Raw genomic sequence first — 16,413 nt, 5'->3', positions numbered from 1 at the left:
TCAGCCCTGTCACAACCCCAGTCTGTCTGTGTGGGTATCATCAGAGCCTCAGCCCTGTCACAACCCCAGTCTGTCTGTGTGGGAATCAACAGAGCCTCAGCCCTGTCACAACCCCAGTCTGTCTGTTTGGGAATCATCAGAGCCTCAGCCCTGTCACAACCCCCAGTCTGTCTGTGTGGGAATCAGCAGAGCCTCAGCCCTGTCACAACCCCAGTCTGTCTGTGTGGGTATCATCAGAGCCTCAGCCCTGTCACAACCCCAGTCTGTCTGTGTGGGTATCATCAGAGCCTCAGCCCTGTCACAACCCCCAGTCTGTCTGTGTGGGAATCATCAGAGCCTCAGCCCTGTCACAACCCCAGTCTGTCTGTGTGGGTATCATCAGAGCCTCAGCCCTGTCACAACCCCAGTCTGTCTGTGTGGGAATCAGCAGAGCCTCAGCCCTGTCACAACCCCAGTCTGTCTGTGTGGGTATCATCAGAGCCTCAGCCCTGTCACAACCCCAGTCTGTCTGTGTGGGAATCAACAGAGCCTCAGCCCTGTCATAACCCCAGTCTGTCTGTGTGGGTATCATCAGAGCCTCAGCCCTGTCACAACCCCCAGTCTGTCTGTGTGGGAATCAGCAGAGCCTCAGCCCTGTCACAACCCCAGTCTGTCTGTGTGCGTATCATCAGAGCCTCAGCCCTGTCACAACCCCAGTCTGTCTGTGTGGGTATCATCAGAGCCTCAGCCCTGTCACAACCCCAGTCTGTCTGTGTGGGAATCAACAGAGCCTCAGCCCTGTCACAACCCCAGTCTGTCTGTGTGGGTACCATCAGAGCCTTAGCCCTGTCACAACCCCAGTCTGTCTGTGTGGGAATCAGCAGAGCCTCAGCCCTGTCACAACCCCAGTCTGTCTGTGTGGGTATCATCAGAGCCTCAGCCCTGTCACAACCCCAGTCTGTCTGTGTGGGAATCAACAGAGCCTCAGCCCTGTCACAACCCCAGTCTGTCTGTGTGGGTATCATCAGAGCCTCAGCCCTGTCACAACCCCCAGTCTGTCTGTGTGGGAATCAGCAGAGCCTCAGCCCTGTCACAACCCCAGTCTGTCTGTGTGGGTATCATCAGAGCCTCAGCCCTGTCACAACCCCAGTCTGTCTGTGTGGGAATCGACAGAGCCTCAGCCCTGTCACAACCCCAGTCTGTCTGTGTGGGTATCATCAGAGCCTTAGCCCTGTCACAACCCCAGTCTGTCTGTGTGGGAATCAGCAGAGCCTCAGCCCTGTCACAACCCCAGTCTGTCTGTGTGGGTATCATCAGAGCCTCAGCCCTGTCACAACCCCAGTCTGTCTGTGTGGGAATCAACAGAGCCTCAGCCCTGTCACAACCCCAGTCTGTCTGTGTGGGTATCATCAGAGCCTCAGCCCTGTCACAACCCCCAGTCTGTCTGTGTGGGAATCAGCAGAGCCTCAGCCCTGTCACAACCCCAGTCTGTCTGTGTGGGTATCATCAGAGCCTCAGCCCTGTCACAACCCCAGTCTGTCTGTGTGGGAATCAGCAGGGCCTCAGCCCTGTCACAACCCCAGTCTGTCTGTGTGGGTATCATCAGAGCCTCAGCCCTGTCACAACCCCAGTCTGTCTGTGTGGGTGTCATCAGAGCCTCAGCCCTGTCACAACCCCAGTCTGTCTGTGTGGGAATCAGCAGAGCCTCAGCCCTGTCACAACCCCAGTCTGTCTGTGTGGGTGTCATCAGAGCCTCAGCCCTGTCACAACCCCAGTCTGTCTGTGTGGGAATCAGCAGAGCCTCAGCCCTGTCACAACCCCAGTCTGTCTGTGTGGGTATCATCAGAGCCTCAGCCCTGTCACAACCCCAGTCTGTCTGTGTGGGAATCAGCAGAGCCTCAGCCCTGTCACAACCCCAGTCTGTCTGTGTGGGTATCATTAGAGCCTCAGCCCAATCACAACCCCCAGTCTGTCTGTATCATAGAGAATCTGACCTTGTGTTAAATAAACATGATTTAGTGTTGTGGACAAACGCTGAGGTCCAGGGCACCCAAACACCCTCGCTGCCCCAAAAGGCAATATAGAGACTGATAAACATGGACGGAAATTGGCTGAGACATGAAAACACGAGATCTTCTGACAGACAAGCGGGCAGATGAGAAATGGCACGGAGCAGAAACGCCGGCTGTATTCAAGAAATTCTGATGAGCAATCATCAACTAAGCATAACGCTAAAGACATATGTATAGCAGATCGAATACAATAGTGACATCTGTGGGAAGTCAAATCTCGGTTGTATTTCTAATGAAGTATTGCAATAACCGAGAGCAATCTGACTGTGACATTATGCAGAGATGTCTTGGGGACAGAGTAAGTTATACTGACTGAGGGGGAACATGTAATGTACACAGCTTGTCGGGTCACGCCTCTCTGCCCCCGTCCCAAAAATCAATGATATCCGGGCAGAGCTGGACTCAACGCAGGTCGTGTTGCCGTGGTAACATGAAACCAGTCTGCATTTGTTTCATCCACAAACACTTGTCCCTGGAAGTGACAGCTGCTGGGCCCCATGCACTAATGGGGAATGGCAGAAATTCACTTGGAACATTCCACAAGTGCAAACACTTTCACCGCCCAGACCTCCCCTCGACCACCAAGCTCAGAGCGTACAGCTATATATAGAGGGGGAGCGTGTGTCTTATCAGCCGTACTGTAAGTGTAACATCATCTGGCACTATCATATGAAACTTCCTCTGTCCACAGGCCTGGCATTTCTGTCAGTGTATCCAAGATTAGGACATTAAACACCGCCCATCCCTACTATTCAGGATATGGAGTTGCGCACTACTACTCAGCACGTTAGTGCAGTGGTATTTCAACTTTTTCAGCGGGGACCCCATTTCTGGGAAAATCCTTCTTTTTACCTGTCTCCTCCCGTTCATCTACACCAGCGGTGTCAAACTCAATCAGTGTATGGGCCACATTGAAAAAACAGACATAGCCTGTTGTGTTTTTTTTTTTTTACGTGCAAACAACTGGCCCAAACTGGCCATTGTTTTATTTGAAAAAATATGGCCCTTTATAATGTCCACTTACTAGATGTGCAGAAGATGAACGTACAAGTAGAGATACTTGGGTGCAAAGGAGAAAAAAAAAAAAGAACAGTATGGGGATCAGGTAGTTGGGTGGGATATTTACAGATGGGCTATGTACAGGTGCAATGATCAGTAAGCTGCTCTGACAGCTGATGCTTAAAGTTAGTGATGGAGATATAAGTCTCCAACTTCAGTGATTTTTGTGTTCCAGTCATTGGCAGCAGAGAACTGGAAAGAAAGGTGGCCAAAGGAGGAGTTGGCTTTGGGGGTGACCAGTGAAATATACCTGCTGGAGCGCGTGCTACCTAGAATTATAGATGACCTGGAGCCAGTGGGTTTGGCGATGACTATGAAGCGAGGGCCAGCCAATGAGAGCATGCAGGTCGCAGTGGTGGGTAGTGTATGGGGCTTTGGTGACAAAACGGATGGCACTGTGATAGACTACATCCAATTTGCTGAGTAGAGTGTTAGAGGCTATTTTGTAAATGACATCGCCGAAGTCAAGGATCGGTAGCATAGTCAGTTTTACAAGGATATGTTTGGCAGCATGTGTGAAGGATGCTTTTTTGCGAAATAGGAGGCTGATTCTAGATTTAATTTTGGATTGAAGATGCTTAATTTGAGTCTGCAAGGAGAGTTTACAGTCTAACCAGACACCTAGGTATATGTAGTTGTCCACATATTCAGTCAGAACCGTCCAGAGTAGTGATGCTAGACGGGCGGGCGCGGGCAGCGATCGGTTGAAGAGCATGCATTTAGTTTTACTTGCATTTAAGAGCAGTTGGAGGCCACAGAAGGAGAGTTGTATGGCATTGAAGCTCGTCTGGAGGTTATTTAACACAGTGTCCAAAGAAGGGCCAGAAGTATACAGAGTGGTGTCGTCTGCATAGAGGTGGATCAGAGAAACACCAGCAGCAAGAGCTAAATCATTGATGTATACAGAGAAAAGAGTCGGCCAGAGAATTGAACCCTGTGGCTCCCCCATAGAGACTGCCAGAGGTCCGGACAACAGGCCCAGCGATTTGACACACTGAACTCTATCTGAGAAGTAGTTGGTGAACGAGGCGAGAAAGTCATTTGAGATACCAAGGCTGTTGAGTCTGCCGTTAAGAACGTGGTGATTGACAGAATCGAAAGCCTTGGCCAGGTGGATGAATACGGCTGCACAGTATTGTCTTTTATTGATGGGGGTTATGATATCGTTTAGGACCCTGAGCATGGCTGAGGTGCACCCATGACCAGCTTGGAAACCAGATTACATAGCAGAGAAGGTTCGGTGGGGATTCGAAATGGTCAATGATCTGTTTGTTAACTTTGCTTCTGAAGACTTTAGAAAGGCAAGGTAGGATAGATATAGGTCTGTAACAGTTTGAATCCAGAATGTCACCCCCTAAGACGAGGGGGATGACTGCAACAGCTTTCCAATCTTTAGGGATCGCATACGGTACGATAGAGAGGTTGAACAGGCTAGTAATAGGGGTTGCAACAATTGCAGCGGATAATTTTAGAAAGAGAGGGTCCAGATTGTCTAGCCCAGCTGATTTGTAGGGGTCCAGATTTTGCAGCTCTTATAGAACATCAGCTATCTGAATTTGGGTGAAGGAGAAATGGGAGAGACTTGGGCAAGTTGCTGTGGGGGGTGTAGAGCTGTTGACTGGGGTAGGGGTAGCCAGGTGGAAAGCATGGCCAGAAGTAGAAAAATGCTAATTGAAAATCTTCATTATTGTGGATTTATCAGTGGTGACAGTGTTTCCTAGTCTCAGTGCAGTGGGCAGCTGGGAGGAGGTGCTCTTATTCTCCATGGACTTTACAGTGTCCCAGAACTTTTTGGAGTTTGTGCTACAGGATGCACATTTCTGTTTGAAAAGATAGCCTTTGCTTTCCTAACTGCCTGTGTATATTGGTTCCTAACTTCCCTGAAAAGTTGCATATCGCGGGGGCTATTCAATGTTAATGCAGTACGCCACAGGATGTTTTTGTGCTGGTCAAGGGCAGTCAGGTCTGGAGTGAACCAAGGGCTATATCTGTTCTTAGTTCTACATTTTTTGAATGGGGCATGCTTATTTAAGATGGTGAGGAAAGCACTTTTAAAGAATAACCAGGCATCCTCTAATGACGGAAAGAGGTCACTATCCTTCCAGGATACCCGGGCCAGGTCGGTTAGAAAGGCGTGCTCGCTGAAGTGTTTTAGGGAGCGTTTGACAGTGATGAGGAATCATCGTTTGACCGCGGACCCATTACGGACGCAGGCAATGAGGCAGTGATAGCTGAGATCCTGGTTGAAGACAGCAGAGGTGTATTTAGAGGGCAGGTTGGTCAGGATCTATGAGGGTGCCCGTGTTTATGGATTTAGGGTTGTACCTGGTAGGTTCCATAATAATTTGTCTGAGATTGAGGGCATCTAGTTTAGATTGTTGGATGGCCGGGGTGTTAAGCATATCCCAGTTTAGGTCACCTAACAGTACAGACTCTGAAGATAAATGGAGGAGAATTAATTCACATATGGTGTCCAGGGTACAGCTGGGGGCTGAGGGGGTCTATAACAAGCGGCAACATTGAGAGACTTATTTCTGGAAAGGTGGATTTTTAAAAGTAGAAGCTCGAACTGTTTGGGCACAGACCTGGACAGCATGACAGAACTCTTCAGTAGATTGCAACTCCACCCCATTTGGCAGTTGTATCTTGGCGGAAAATGTTGTAGTTGGGGATGGAAATTTCTGAATTTTTGGTGGCCTTCCTAAGCCAGGATTCAGACATGGCTAGGACATCAGGTTTGGCGTAGTGTGCTAAAGCAGTGAATAAAATAAACTTAGGGAGGAGGCGTCTGATGTTAATATGCATGAAACCAAGGCTTTTACGGTTAGAGAAGTCAACAAATGATAGCGCCTGGGGAATAGGAGTGGAACTGGGGGCTACAGAGCCTGGGTTAACCTCTACATCACCAGAGGAACAGAGGAGGAGTCGGATAAGGGTACGGCTAAAGGCTATAAGAACTGGTTGTCTAGTGCGTTGGGGACAGAGAGTAAAAGGAGCAGATTTCTGGGTGTGGTAGAATAGACTCAAGGCATAATATACGGACAAGGATATGGCAGGATGTGAGTACAGTGGAGGTAAACCTAGCCGTTGAGTGACGATGAGATAGGTTTCGTCTCTGGCGGCACAAGTTAAGCCAGGTGAGGTCTCCGCATGTGTGTAGGGTGGGACGAAAGAACATTTTGAGCGGGACTGAAGGCTCTACAGTGAAATAAAACAGTAAAAACTAGCCAAGACAGCAGTAGACAAGGCATATTGACATTAGAGAGAGGCATAAAGCAGGTGCATAATATGCTGTGACCCTAATCAAAAAGTACTTAATAATTCCAAATAGCTAAATCGTAGCTGTAGGTTATTTTTAACTTAAAACATTTTGTTCATTTGTTTTGCACTGCATGGATCACCAGTGCAGTTGAATGCAGCATTGCTGTATGGTACACTCAGAATGTCTTGTAGTTGAGTAGCCAGGCTACTGTTCAAATGTTGCTGTAATAGGTCTACATGTTTCTCCTTTGCATGGTGTTTTGCTTTTTGGTTATTGACTGTCAAACTTTAAAAACTGAAGCCAGACTGCAACCCTTTAGGAGCCAAGCTACTTTCCATCCCCTGTGAGCTGTAAACGGCTTGTGTTTATGTTTATGTCCAATGGCAGATGAGCACCGATACGTTTGATCTATAATTTCTCAAAAACCATTTGCCATTAGATCGTCGACTTCATTCATGATGATGACTGCTAGCTTGCTAGATAAGAATGTATGATGTTGACATGATCAGTCCAATCAAAGCGACTGTAGATATAACGTGGTTTGACATCATTTTATCTGTCGCCAATGACCTTGAGCCTTCTTGGGTGGGCACTTCTGATGTAACTCTATGGCAGCATCAAAGGGGCTTGAATTTTTTAGCTCTACCCTTAGATTTGGCAGTGACATAGTGTCCCCATGAGTGACAGAACACTGAGACAATCATGGCGCAACTAGAGAACATTACCAACATCTACGCTTCGTATTTTTCACTGGCTGCCCCACCACGACAGAAAGCACTGAGCTAGGCTGAAACACCTGCATTTTGGAGCTGCCTAACTCAAGAAAGCAAAGAGACCAAGTTTGTATGAAGCTTTATTAACTCAATGATTTGTAGATAATTTTTTACATTGTTTGCAAACTGATATGTGACACGTATTAATGTCAAAATAACATGCAAAACAGGCAACCTGTTTAACACTTAAACAAGGAGGCAAACAATGACATGCTACATTTAAATAAATTATGTATCATTGTATGTAGCCTACATTGAGGTATTATCTTCAGTGTCACTATGACAATGAACGCACACTGAAAGAGTTGAATGTGTTACCACTTTATTAATAGGCCTACAGCGTGCACTAGGATGTGTTGATCAGTTGATTGACAGGTGTACTGTAAAATGATAAACGTTCCTCTAGTGTGGATGCTCACCAACGTGCGTTCGAGTCCAGACTCGCGATAAACAGTTACTGCAAAACTGCAATCTGTAGGTGTTTGTTCACATCCATCTAAGTCAACATTTGTAATTGGCTGATGAAGAATTTGTTGCAGGATATAATCACTGGCACCTGGTGAAGTTAGCATCGGGCTAACTTCATGTTATCTGATGGGACCATCTGCAATTTAGCGTTCTGTCACATGTAAGTAAATCAACCATTTCTGTTGGCTGATAAGCATTTTGAGCCAGATAAACTGTTTAAGTTTAAATCTGTGCTTAAGTTCGCAAGTATGCCCCCAAGGTAACTATCCACACATAGACATGGGCAGCAATCCTTCTCCGGAGCAATGGGGGCTGGAATTAGGTCCAGCAGGAGACATTGCTTTCAAACTGATATGTGACACGTATTAATGTCAAAATAACATGCAAAACAGGCAACCCCCCCCCCCCCCCCTCACAACAGCCCTGAATGACGAGTCGCCACTGCTCTGGGAGGAGCGGTGTGTGTTGTTTGGCGTGCCCCACTTGGCAGTGCTTGATATGACTTTTAGTGCAGAGCATGGCGGGCGATATGGAAGCGGGTCCAAACAAATTGACAAACCAAATCATTGCGTGGGCCGAATAGAAATGTGTCATATTTTAAAATGTTGGCAACCCCACTGCAGTTCCCCCGTGACCCAACTAGGAGTCGTGACCCCCACTTTGAATACCACTGTGTTAGTGAGACATCCCGTTTCACATGCCCTTAGGTTTAATCATAGTTGGCCAAACTGCTAAGAATTTAGTTAGGAATCAACTTTCTGTCCTAAATCTTTGGTGCTTTCCAATTCCCATGGGAAGTAAAGCAAACTTTTGCCCTTGAGTCAGACAAGCCGTTCCTCCCATTTGCACTTTGAGAACTTGGAAAGTAGGTCAGGAACTTTTCTTATGCTGTCTGGCAGCATGTGACAGTTTAACCGTGTCAAATATGATCTGCATTGAAGTTCAGAGGTCCCTTTACCCTCATCCTAGTAATAACCACTTCTGTTACATGTCACATATTTTTTTTTAAAACAACAACAACAACATAGAAACATTTAACTCACAACAGTGCATATTATTTTGAAACGTTTTTATTATTATTTCTCCGTTTTCTGCTTTGTATTTTTTTTTCCCCTCTCACAGTGTGTGGTAAATCTGATTAGCGAGCTCCAGGAGCAGATGTGTAGGTTTCAGGAAGAGATCCATACCCGGATCATGGAGAAACGGGCCATGGAGGCCCAGGGGGAGAGTGGTGCCAGCAAGGCCTACAACCAATGCCCCGACGTGGGCTTGGGTGGCTCTGACGTGGAGGAGTTTTGCTGTCGCTGTGGAGGACAGAATGTAGGCAGACTCTCTGAACCAAATGGACGCACTCCCCCGTCTCTCTTAACCCCCGTCCTCCTCACCCTTCTGGGATCCTCTACAGGCTTTAACACTACCCGCTTCTCTTACAGTGTCCGACGTCTCTACCTCTACTACTACAGTGTGTGGGAATCCGGTGGTTTTCATGTGTGCTGTTTGCTTCCATGTCCAGGTGTTATCTCAATCTGCGTTACTCATTGTAAGTGGTGTGGTGTGTTTGCATATCCGTGGGTCACCTTATTAACGCAGCCAATGTTTGCTGGTCACTTTCTCCAAGTAATAGGCTTGGTTAATGGCTTACGCTACTAACTACCTGAGATTCTACTACATGAGATTCATTGTTAACATGTTTTTTATGACTTTATGACATTTTCAAAGAAACATTATATTCTTGTTGCCAGTTTATTGTTGCCAGTTGCCAGTTTAAAAAGACAACTTTTTAAAATGTGCCTAATTGATGCTATAACAAACTGGAAACCAGGCTATCTAACTGACAGGTAATGGCCATAAACATTGGTCCTTTTAAGTAGTCTGAGCCATCCATACTGAGTACAGTATAGGGGACTGACTGACTGGTCACATATTAAAAGGGTCACCTGCTGTGTTTCCTGGGAAGTGGAGGTTTAGCTTTTTGTCTTAACTGCACGGTGTTTTCGGCTGTCAAGGGAACAAACTACTTGGGATTTTGAAAACCTTCCCTTCTACTTTTTGGTGTAACATGTTCATTTATAAACTGAGGGAACAATGTCTAGATCCTAACACTGGTTTTTGAATGTGGAGAAATTGGCGTTTTCGTGTGGAAGGCACAGTGAAGAGCATGATGTTTTTAGTTTGGAGATTTTACATCAAAGGGACAGTTATTTTCAACTAAAACATTACAATATGTTCTGTGTTATTCACAGGGCTTTCTGCAAGAACTCCGGTTTCTCAAGAGTAAAGTGGATGAGCTGGAGGGGGAGAAATCGCAGTATGAGAAAAAACTAAAGGCCACAAAGGTAAAAAATCATTTCTGTCACCTTTTTTCTTTATAGTTCACTAATTATCTGTCAGTTTAGTTTATTCACATGGCACTTTGTGACACCCACTTTAGATATTTAGTTATTTTTGCTTATTAATATTCCAATTTCATTTGAACACATACGGTACAGTCGGAAAGTATTCAGACCCCTTGGCTTTTCCCACATTTTGTTACGTTACAGCCTTATTCTAAAATGGATGATTTTCCTCATCAATCTACACACAATACCTCATAATGACAATGTGAAAAGAGTGTTTTATAAATTGTTGCTAATTTATAAAAAATAAATAAACAGAAATACCTTATTCAGACCCTTTGCTTTGACACTTGAAATTTAGCTCAGGTGCATCCTGTTTCCATTGATCATCATGAGATGTTTCTACAACTTGATTGGAGTCCACCTGTCGTAAATTCAATTGATTTGACATGATTAAATGTCTGCAGCATTGAAGGTCCCCAAGAACACAGTGACTTCCATAATTTTAAATGGCAGAAGTGGGAGGTGACCAAGAACCTGATGTTCAGTCTGACAAAGCTCCGGAGTTCCTCTGTGGAGATGGGAGAACCTACCAGAAGGCCAACCATCTCTGCAACACTCCACCAATCAGGCCTTTATGGTAGAGTGGCCATATGGAAGCCACTCCTCAGTAAAAGGCATATGACAGCCTGCTTGGAGTTTGCCAAAAGGCACCTAAAGAATCTCAGACCATGAGAAACACGATTGAACTCTTTGGCCTGAATGCCAAGTGACACGCGTGGAGGAAATCTGGAACCATCCCTACGGTGAAGCATGGTGGTGGCAGCATCATGCTGTGGGGATGTTTTTCAGCGGCTGGAACTGGGAGACTAGTCAGGATTGAGGCAAAGATGAATGGAGAAAAGTACAGAGAGATCCTTGATGAAAACCTGCTCCAGAACGCTCAGGACCTCAGACTGGGGTGAAGGTTCAACTTCCCCAGGACAAAGCCAAGATGACGCAGAAGTGGCTTCGGGACAAGTCTCTGAATGTCCTTGAGTTGCCCAGCCAGAGCCCAGACTTGAACCAAATCGAACATCTCTGGAGAGACCTGAAAAGAGCTGTGCAGCAACGCTCCCCATCCAACCTGACAGAGCTTGAGAGGATCTGCAGAGAAGAATGGGAGAAACTGTATAACCCCAAATGTTTTTTTATTTTTTTATTTGACCTTTATTTAACTAGGCAAGTCAGTTAAGAACAAATTCTTATTTTCAATGATGGCCTAGGAACAGTGGGTTAACTGCCTTGTTCAGAGTCAGCTCAGGGATTAAATCTTGCAACCTTTCGGTTACTAGTCCAATGCTCTAACCACTAGGCTACCTGCCAAATACAGGTATGCCAAGCTTGTAGTGTCATACCCAAGAAGATACGAGGCTGTAATCACTGCCAAAGGTGCTTCAACAAAGTACTGAAGATGCTTCAACAAAGTACTGAAGGTGCTTCAACAAAGTACTGAGTAAAGTGAATACTTATGTAAATGTGATATTTCAGTCTTTTATATTTAGTAAATATGCAAAAATGTATAAAAAACAGTTTTTGCTTTGTCATTATGGGGTATTGTGTGTAGATTGATGAAAAACAAAACCATTTATTCCATTTTAGAATAAGGCTGTAATGTAAGAAAATATGGAAAAAGTAAAGGGGTCTGAATACTTTCCGAATGCACTGTAATTTCCTCTTTATTTACTTTGATGATCTTGGCAACCCCAATTTTGGAGATAAACTGTTCCTATCTTCAAGCTTACTGTCCACCCCTTCTGGCTTTCTCTCTCTCTAGCTGTCTATCTCTTACTCTCTCCATGTGTGTTACCAGTCGCTCTTGTCCAAGCTCTCTAGCCTGAAGCTCACTGTAGAGCACACTCAGGTAGAGAAGCAGCACTGGGAGGAGCGATGGCGGACCGCTCAGGTGCATCTTCTTCTTCCTCACCCCTAAACCGCCTCTCGTGCTGACTCCTCCTTCTCCTCCCCCTCTGCTCTTGTTGTGCTCCACCTCCTCCTTCGTCTGCACCTGTCCCCCTTCCTCCTCCCCCTCTTCCTCTCCTCTTGTTAACCCCCATGGTTGTGGAATCTCATTCACCCAATCCCATACAGGTTCAGGTGGTTCTACTGAGATCCTCTGGGTAGAGTTTACTAGGAGTATTGTCACCTGTATGACTATTAAATCTACGGAATCCATATGACGAACACCTCTAACGTACCCGTTTTAAGTCACTTTAGATTAGAGCTCAGATGTTATTTTCTTATACATTTAGTTAAATAATGTGGAATGATATAAAAGATTCCTCCAAAATAAGGACATGTGCTTTGTGTTATATATATATGGTGGGAAAATGAGAGAAATTCAAAAAATAACAAATTAAGATAAATGTATGAAAGAGAAAGAGAAAAACAAACTTTTGATATTGATTCGGTCCGACAGCTCACTATTACTCCCCCGTCCTCCCTTACCAAGCACTAATAATACAGAAAACTCGGCATGCTCCAATGGCATTCTGTTATTCAATGGGTGGGGGATAGAGGGGGCGATACGTACATCTCAGGCTTCAGACAGTTTGTCCATGTGCACAGGATATATCTACACTGTGCTCATCCAGCAGAGACGAGTCAAGTTTGTGTGTGTGTGGTCGTGAACGGTAGACAGAAGTTCACTCTAGGACTCCTGTTTAGTTCACTGACCAAGTTCATGACCTCCTAAAGGTGTCTCTGTAGTTATTGACTAGTGACTACTTCCACACAGGCTCCAGTCAGTTCGGACTGGCAGATAATCATCATGCTCACCTCCAGGCTGCCACTCAGGCTGCCCTATAGGCTATATTGGCTTAGTGAGATTCCCTGTTTAATGTGCATGTGGTCTGTTGGGTTTGTACTGCAGTGAAGTGTACTGTTTTGCTTTCATCCGGCCTCATTCTCCAGTTTTATGTCTTCTACTGTACCTAGTTCCAGCCCACATTGCTCCAACCTGTGTTACCAGAGAAGGTTTGCTGCCCATGTCTATGTGTGGATAGTTACCTTGGGGGCATACTTGCGAACATGAGCAAAGATTTAAACTTAAACAGTTTATCCGACTCAAAATGCTTATCAGCCAACAAAAATTGTCGATTTACTTAAACGTGACAGAACGCTAAATCTGGTCCCATCAGATAACATGAAATTAGCCCGATTCTAACTTCACCAGGTGGCAGTGATTATATCCTGCAACAAATTCTTCATCAGCCAATTACAAATGTTGACTTAGCTGGACGTGAACAAACACCTACAGATTGCAGTTTTGCAGTAACTGTTTATCGCGAGTCTGGACTCGAACCCACGTTGGTGAGCATCCACGCTAGAGGAACGTTTATCATTTTACAATACACCTGTCAATCAACTGATCAACGCAACCTAGTGCACACTGTAGGCTTATTAATAAAATGGTAAAACATTCAGCGCTATTGTGCATGGTAACAGCTGGAAAAGAGAGGCAAGCAATGTGTAGCCGAAGTAAGAAGTGAAATATTAGCTTGATATTAGGCCATTCGTTAGCTAAATATTAGGGCTATAAATATTTACCTGTCAAAGTGCAAGGAAAAAAAAGTTTACAGATTATGAAATGGCAGATCTGCGCGTTGCTCTGCGATCCCCGGGCACGCGGAGGTATTGATCAGATTTAAGAGGAATAGCCGAGGCAGCAGGGATGCCAGGTGCATAAATTCACTACAAAACAATGAAGTCGGACTACTTCGAGATGTGTAACCTAAATTAGAAGCGTATGCGCATTAGACCATAATTCATTAGCTCAATTAGCTCATTAACTCTTTCATTAGCTCTTAGCTTCATTAGCTCTTTCTGAAGACACTATAAGTGTAGCCTACACATCTATTACATAGACGTGTAGGCTACACTTATAGTGTCTTCAGAAAGTATACACACACCTTGACTTTTTCCACATTTGTTCTGTTCCAGCCTGAATTATTAATGGATTAAATTGAGATTTACACCCAGTACCCAAAAATGTCAAAGTGGAATGATGTTTTTCAGATTTTTTTTACTAATTAATAAAAAATGAAAAGCTGAAATGGCTTGAGTCAATAATCCTTTAACCCCTTTTGTTATGGCAAGCGGAAATAGGTTCAAGAGTAAACATTTGCTTTACAAGTCCCATAATAAGTTGCATGGACTCACTCTGTGTGCAATGATAGTGTTTAACATGATTTTTGAATGACTACCGCGGCTCTGTACCCCACACATACAATTATCTGTAAGGTCCCTCAGTCAAGCAGTGATTTTCAAATTCAGATTCAACCACAAAGACCAGGGAGGTTTTCCAATACCTTGCAAAAAATGGCACCTATTGGTAGATGGGTAAAAAAAAGCGGACATTGAATATCCCTTTGGCATGATGAAATAATTCACTACATTTTGGATAGTGTATCAATATACCCAGTCACTACAAAGATACAGGTGTCCTTCCTAACTCAGTTGCCAGAGATGAAGGCAACCGCTCAGGGATTTCACCGTGAGTGTGATAGGAGAACACTGAGGATTGATCAACAAACATTGTAGTTACTCCACAATACTAACCCAATTGGCAGAGTGAAAAGAATGAAGCCTGTACGGAATACAAATATTCCAAAACATTCATCCTGTTTGCAACAAGGCACCTCTACTACTGGCCTCTACTAAAAAGAGGAGGTTCCAATCTTATTTCTATAGGCTAGGCCTGCTATATTTATTTCTAAACTTTCCTAATATTAAGCACATTGCTTATATTTATAACAGGAGTATAACCTACCTGGCTGGCATGAACTAAAGTGGCCAAATAACTTCTTAAAATTAAGCACATTAATATGGGATCTATTGCATCCCACAACTGTCCCAGACTATGTTTGGAATATTTATTTCTTGCACAGAATAGAATAGGTCGACTTTTGTACTATGGCGGATAGTAGATTGACATAGGCTAGTGCTTTTGCTGTTCGTTAGGCCTACTCATCTTTTTGGCTGACGAAAAGTAAATGTGGGCAGTTCAGTTGCGTCCCCGATGTGTCTGTCTTCACTTGTAGCATATGAGAAAGACCCGATCCACGTGATGGAGAGCCATGTGAGTGAGAGGTGATTTGGAACGCGCAGCACTCAGGACGAAGGGCACAATGGCCCCTGGCAGTCTGCAAAAGGCATGGATTTTTTTAAGGTGCATTACTACCACACAAAGGGAATGCCGCCGTGAAATTGTAGGCATTATCAAGTGCTTGTCAAATTGTGAATGAGTGACTGATGTAGTGTGTACAGAACAAAGCAGAGCTCATGACTTTCAAGCAACTTTTAAAAAAATCATCATTAGAGTCTCATCATGCAGGCTTACAATGTATTGAAAATCAAAACATATAGGCCAACGTTTGTAGAACAACTAAAGTTACATTAATAACTCTAAATGAAGCATATAGGAATACCTATTTCTTTGTTAACCGCTCAACACAGAATAGACACATGTGCGCACTCCCACAAATCGTTTGGAGAAAATATCCAGTGTATTTTATTCAGCTTTGTTCAATTGCATTCTTCCTACTATAAAATAATATAAAATAATGCCCCGGAATTCTAAGCAGATCTTCTGCTGAATGAACTAGTGTAGCCCACAGCCATTGGCATAGCCAGATCAGGGCCTAACATAAGGATAACTCAGAGGATGCTATTCTGTTCTTCTGAAATAGACTACATTTTATTCATATCATACTTCTTTAGACCTGTCTAAAATAAATAATGGATTTATTGTGAAGGTGTAGGCTATATTACATGGATTCATTAGACTTTTTCAAATGTAGATGTTCCAAAGGTCTGCTTCAGTGGCTTGTGTGGAAGCCAGGAGACGCTAAATGTCTTTATGTTAATGAACTGTCAATTACCATGAGACTGACAGTTGTTTTCTTGACATTCACCTGCTGACAAGTTTCGTGACTGCCACAGCCCTATCCACACCCCTCTCACGCTTTTCCTCCTTGAGGAAGACATCATTGTCTTGCCACCTTGTACCTATATCTGTATGAGATCTAATGTCATAATGTGGCTGTCAACATGCAGTATTAACTTGTATCACTCCATTGACCGTGACCCTCTCAGGCGGAGATAGCAGACCTACAGCAGATGCTGGCTTCCAAAGACTCTGCGATTGAGGGCCTACAGAGCCAGCTGGTCTCCAGAGGCCCAATGACCAATGAGAACCCAGAGAGAGGTAACTTTACCTGTCAAACATACATAATCAGTAATAGCAGGGACTGGCGATTTTAACGCATGATGTCATTATTTCAGGTGCCCCACCTCAAACTTAATACCATCCACTAATGCTTATTCTACTGTCAGGGCAGGGGGAGACTTTGAACATTGACATTTGATAATACGAACTAATGATACATATTTAGAGGTTGAATTATACCAGCTGGTCATCTGCA

General features: G+C 44.4%; 1 protein-coding gene across 6 annotated transcripts in view; it reads left to right on the top strand.

The window, feature by feature from the left end:
- The window catches only part of LOC109888901 (liprin-beta-2), a 124,289-nt gene that overhangs the window by 85,817 nt on the left and 22,059 nt on the right, over positions 1–16,413 (top strand). For 3 of the 6 annotated variants that reach the window (XM_031823051.1, XM_031823052.1, XM_031823053.1), the window contains 4 exons: positions 8,736–8,933; positions 9,857–9,949; positions 11,766–11,894; positions 16,085–16,196. In XM_031823051.1, the coding sequence (XP_031678911.1) occupies positions 8,736–8,933; positions 9,857–9,949; positions 11,766–11,894; positions 16,085–16,196 (532 nt within the window). The remainder of the gene's footprint in view (positions 1–8,735; positions 8,934–9,856; positions 9,950–11,765; positions 11,895–16,084; positions 16,197–16,413) is intronic. The other 3 variants (XM_031823057.1, XM_031823054.1, XM_031823055.1) reach the window with 1 other exon arrangement.

The sequence above is a fragment of the Oncorhynchus kisutch genome, linkage group LG4, assembly GCF_002021735.2.
Source record: "Oncorhynchus kisutch isolate 150728-3 linkage group LG4, Okis_V2, whole genome shotgun sequence".
NCBI lineage: Eukaryota > Metazoa > Chordata > Actinopteri > Salmoniformes > Salmonidae > Oncorhynchus > Oncorhynchus kisutch.
This window is presented reverse-complemented; position numbering and strand designations above follow the sequence as displayed.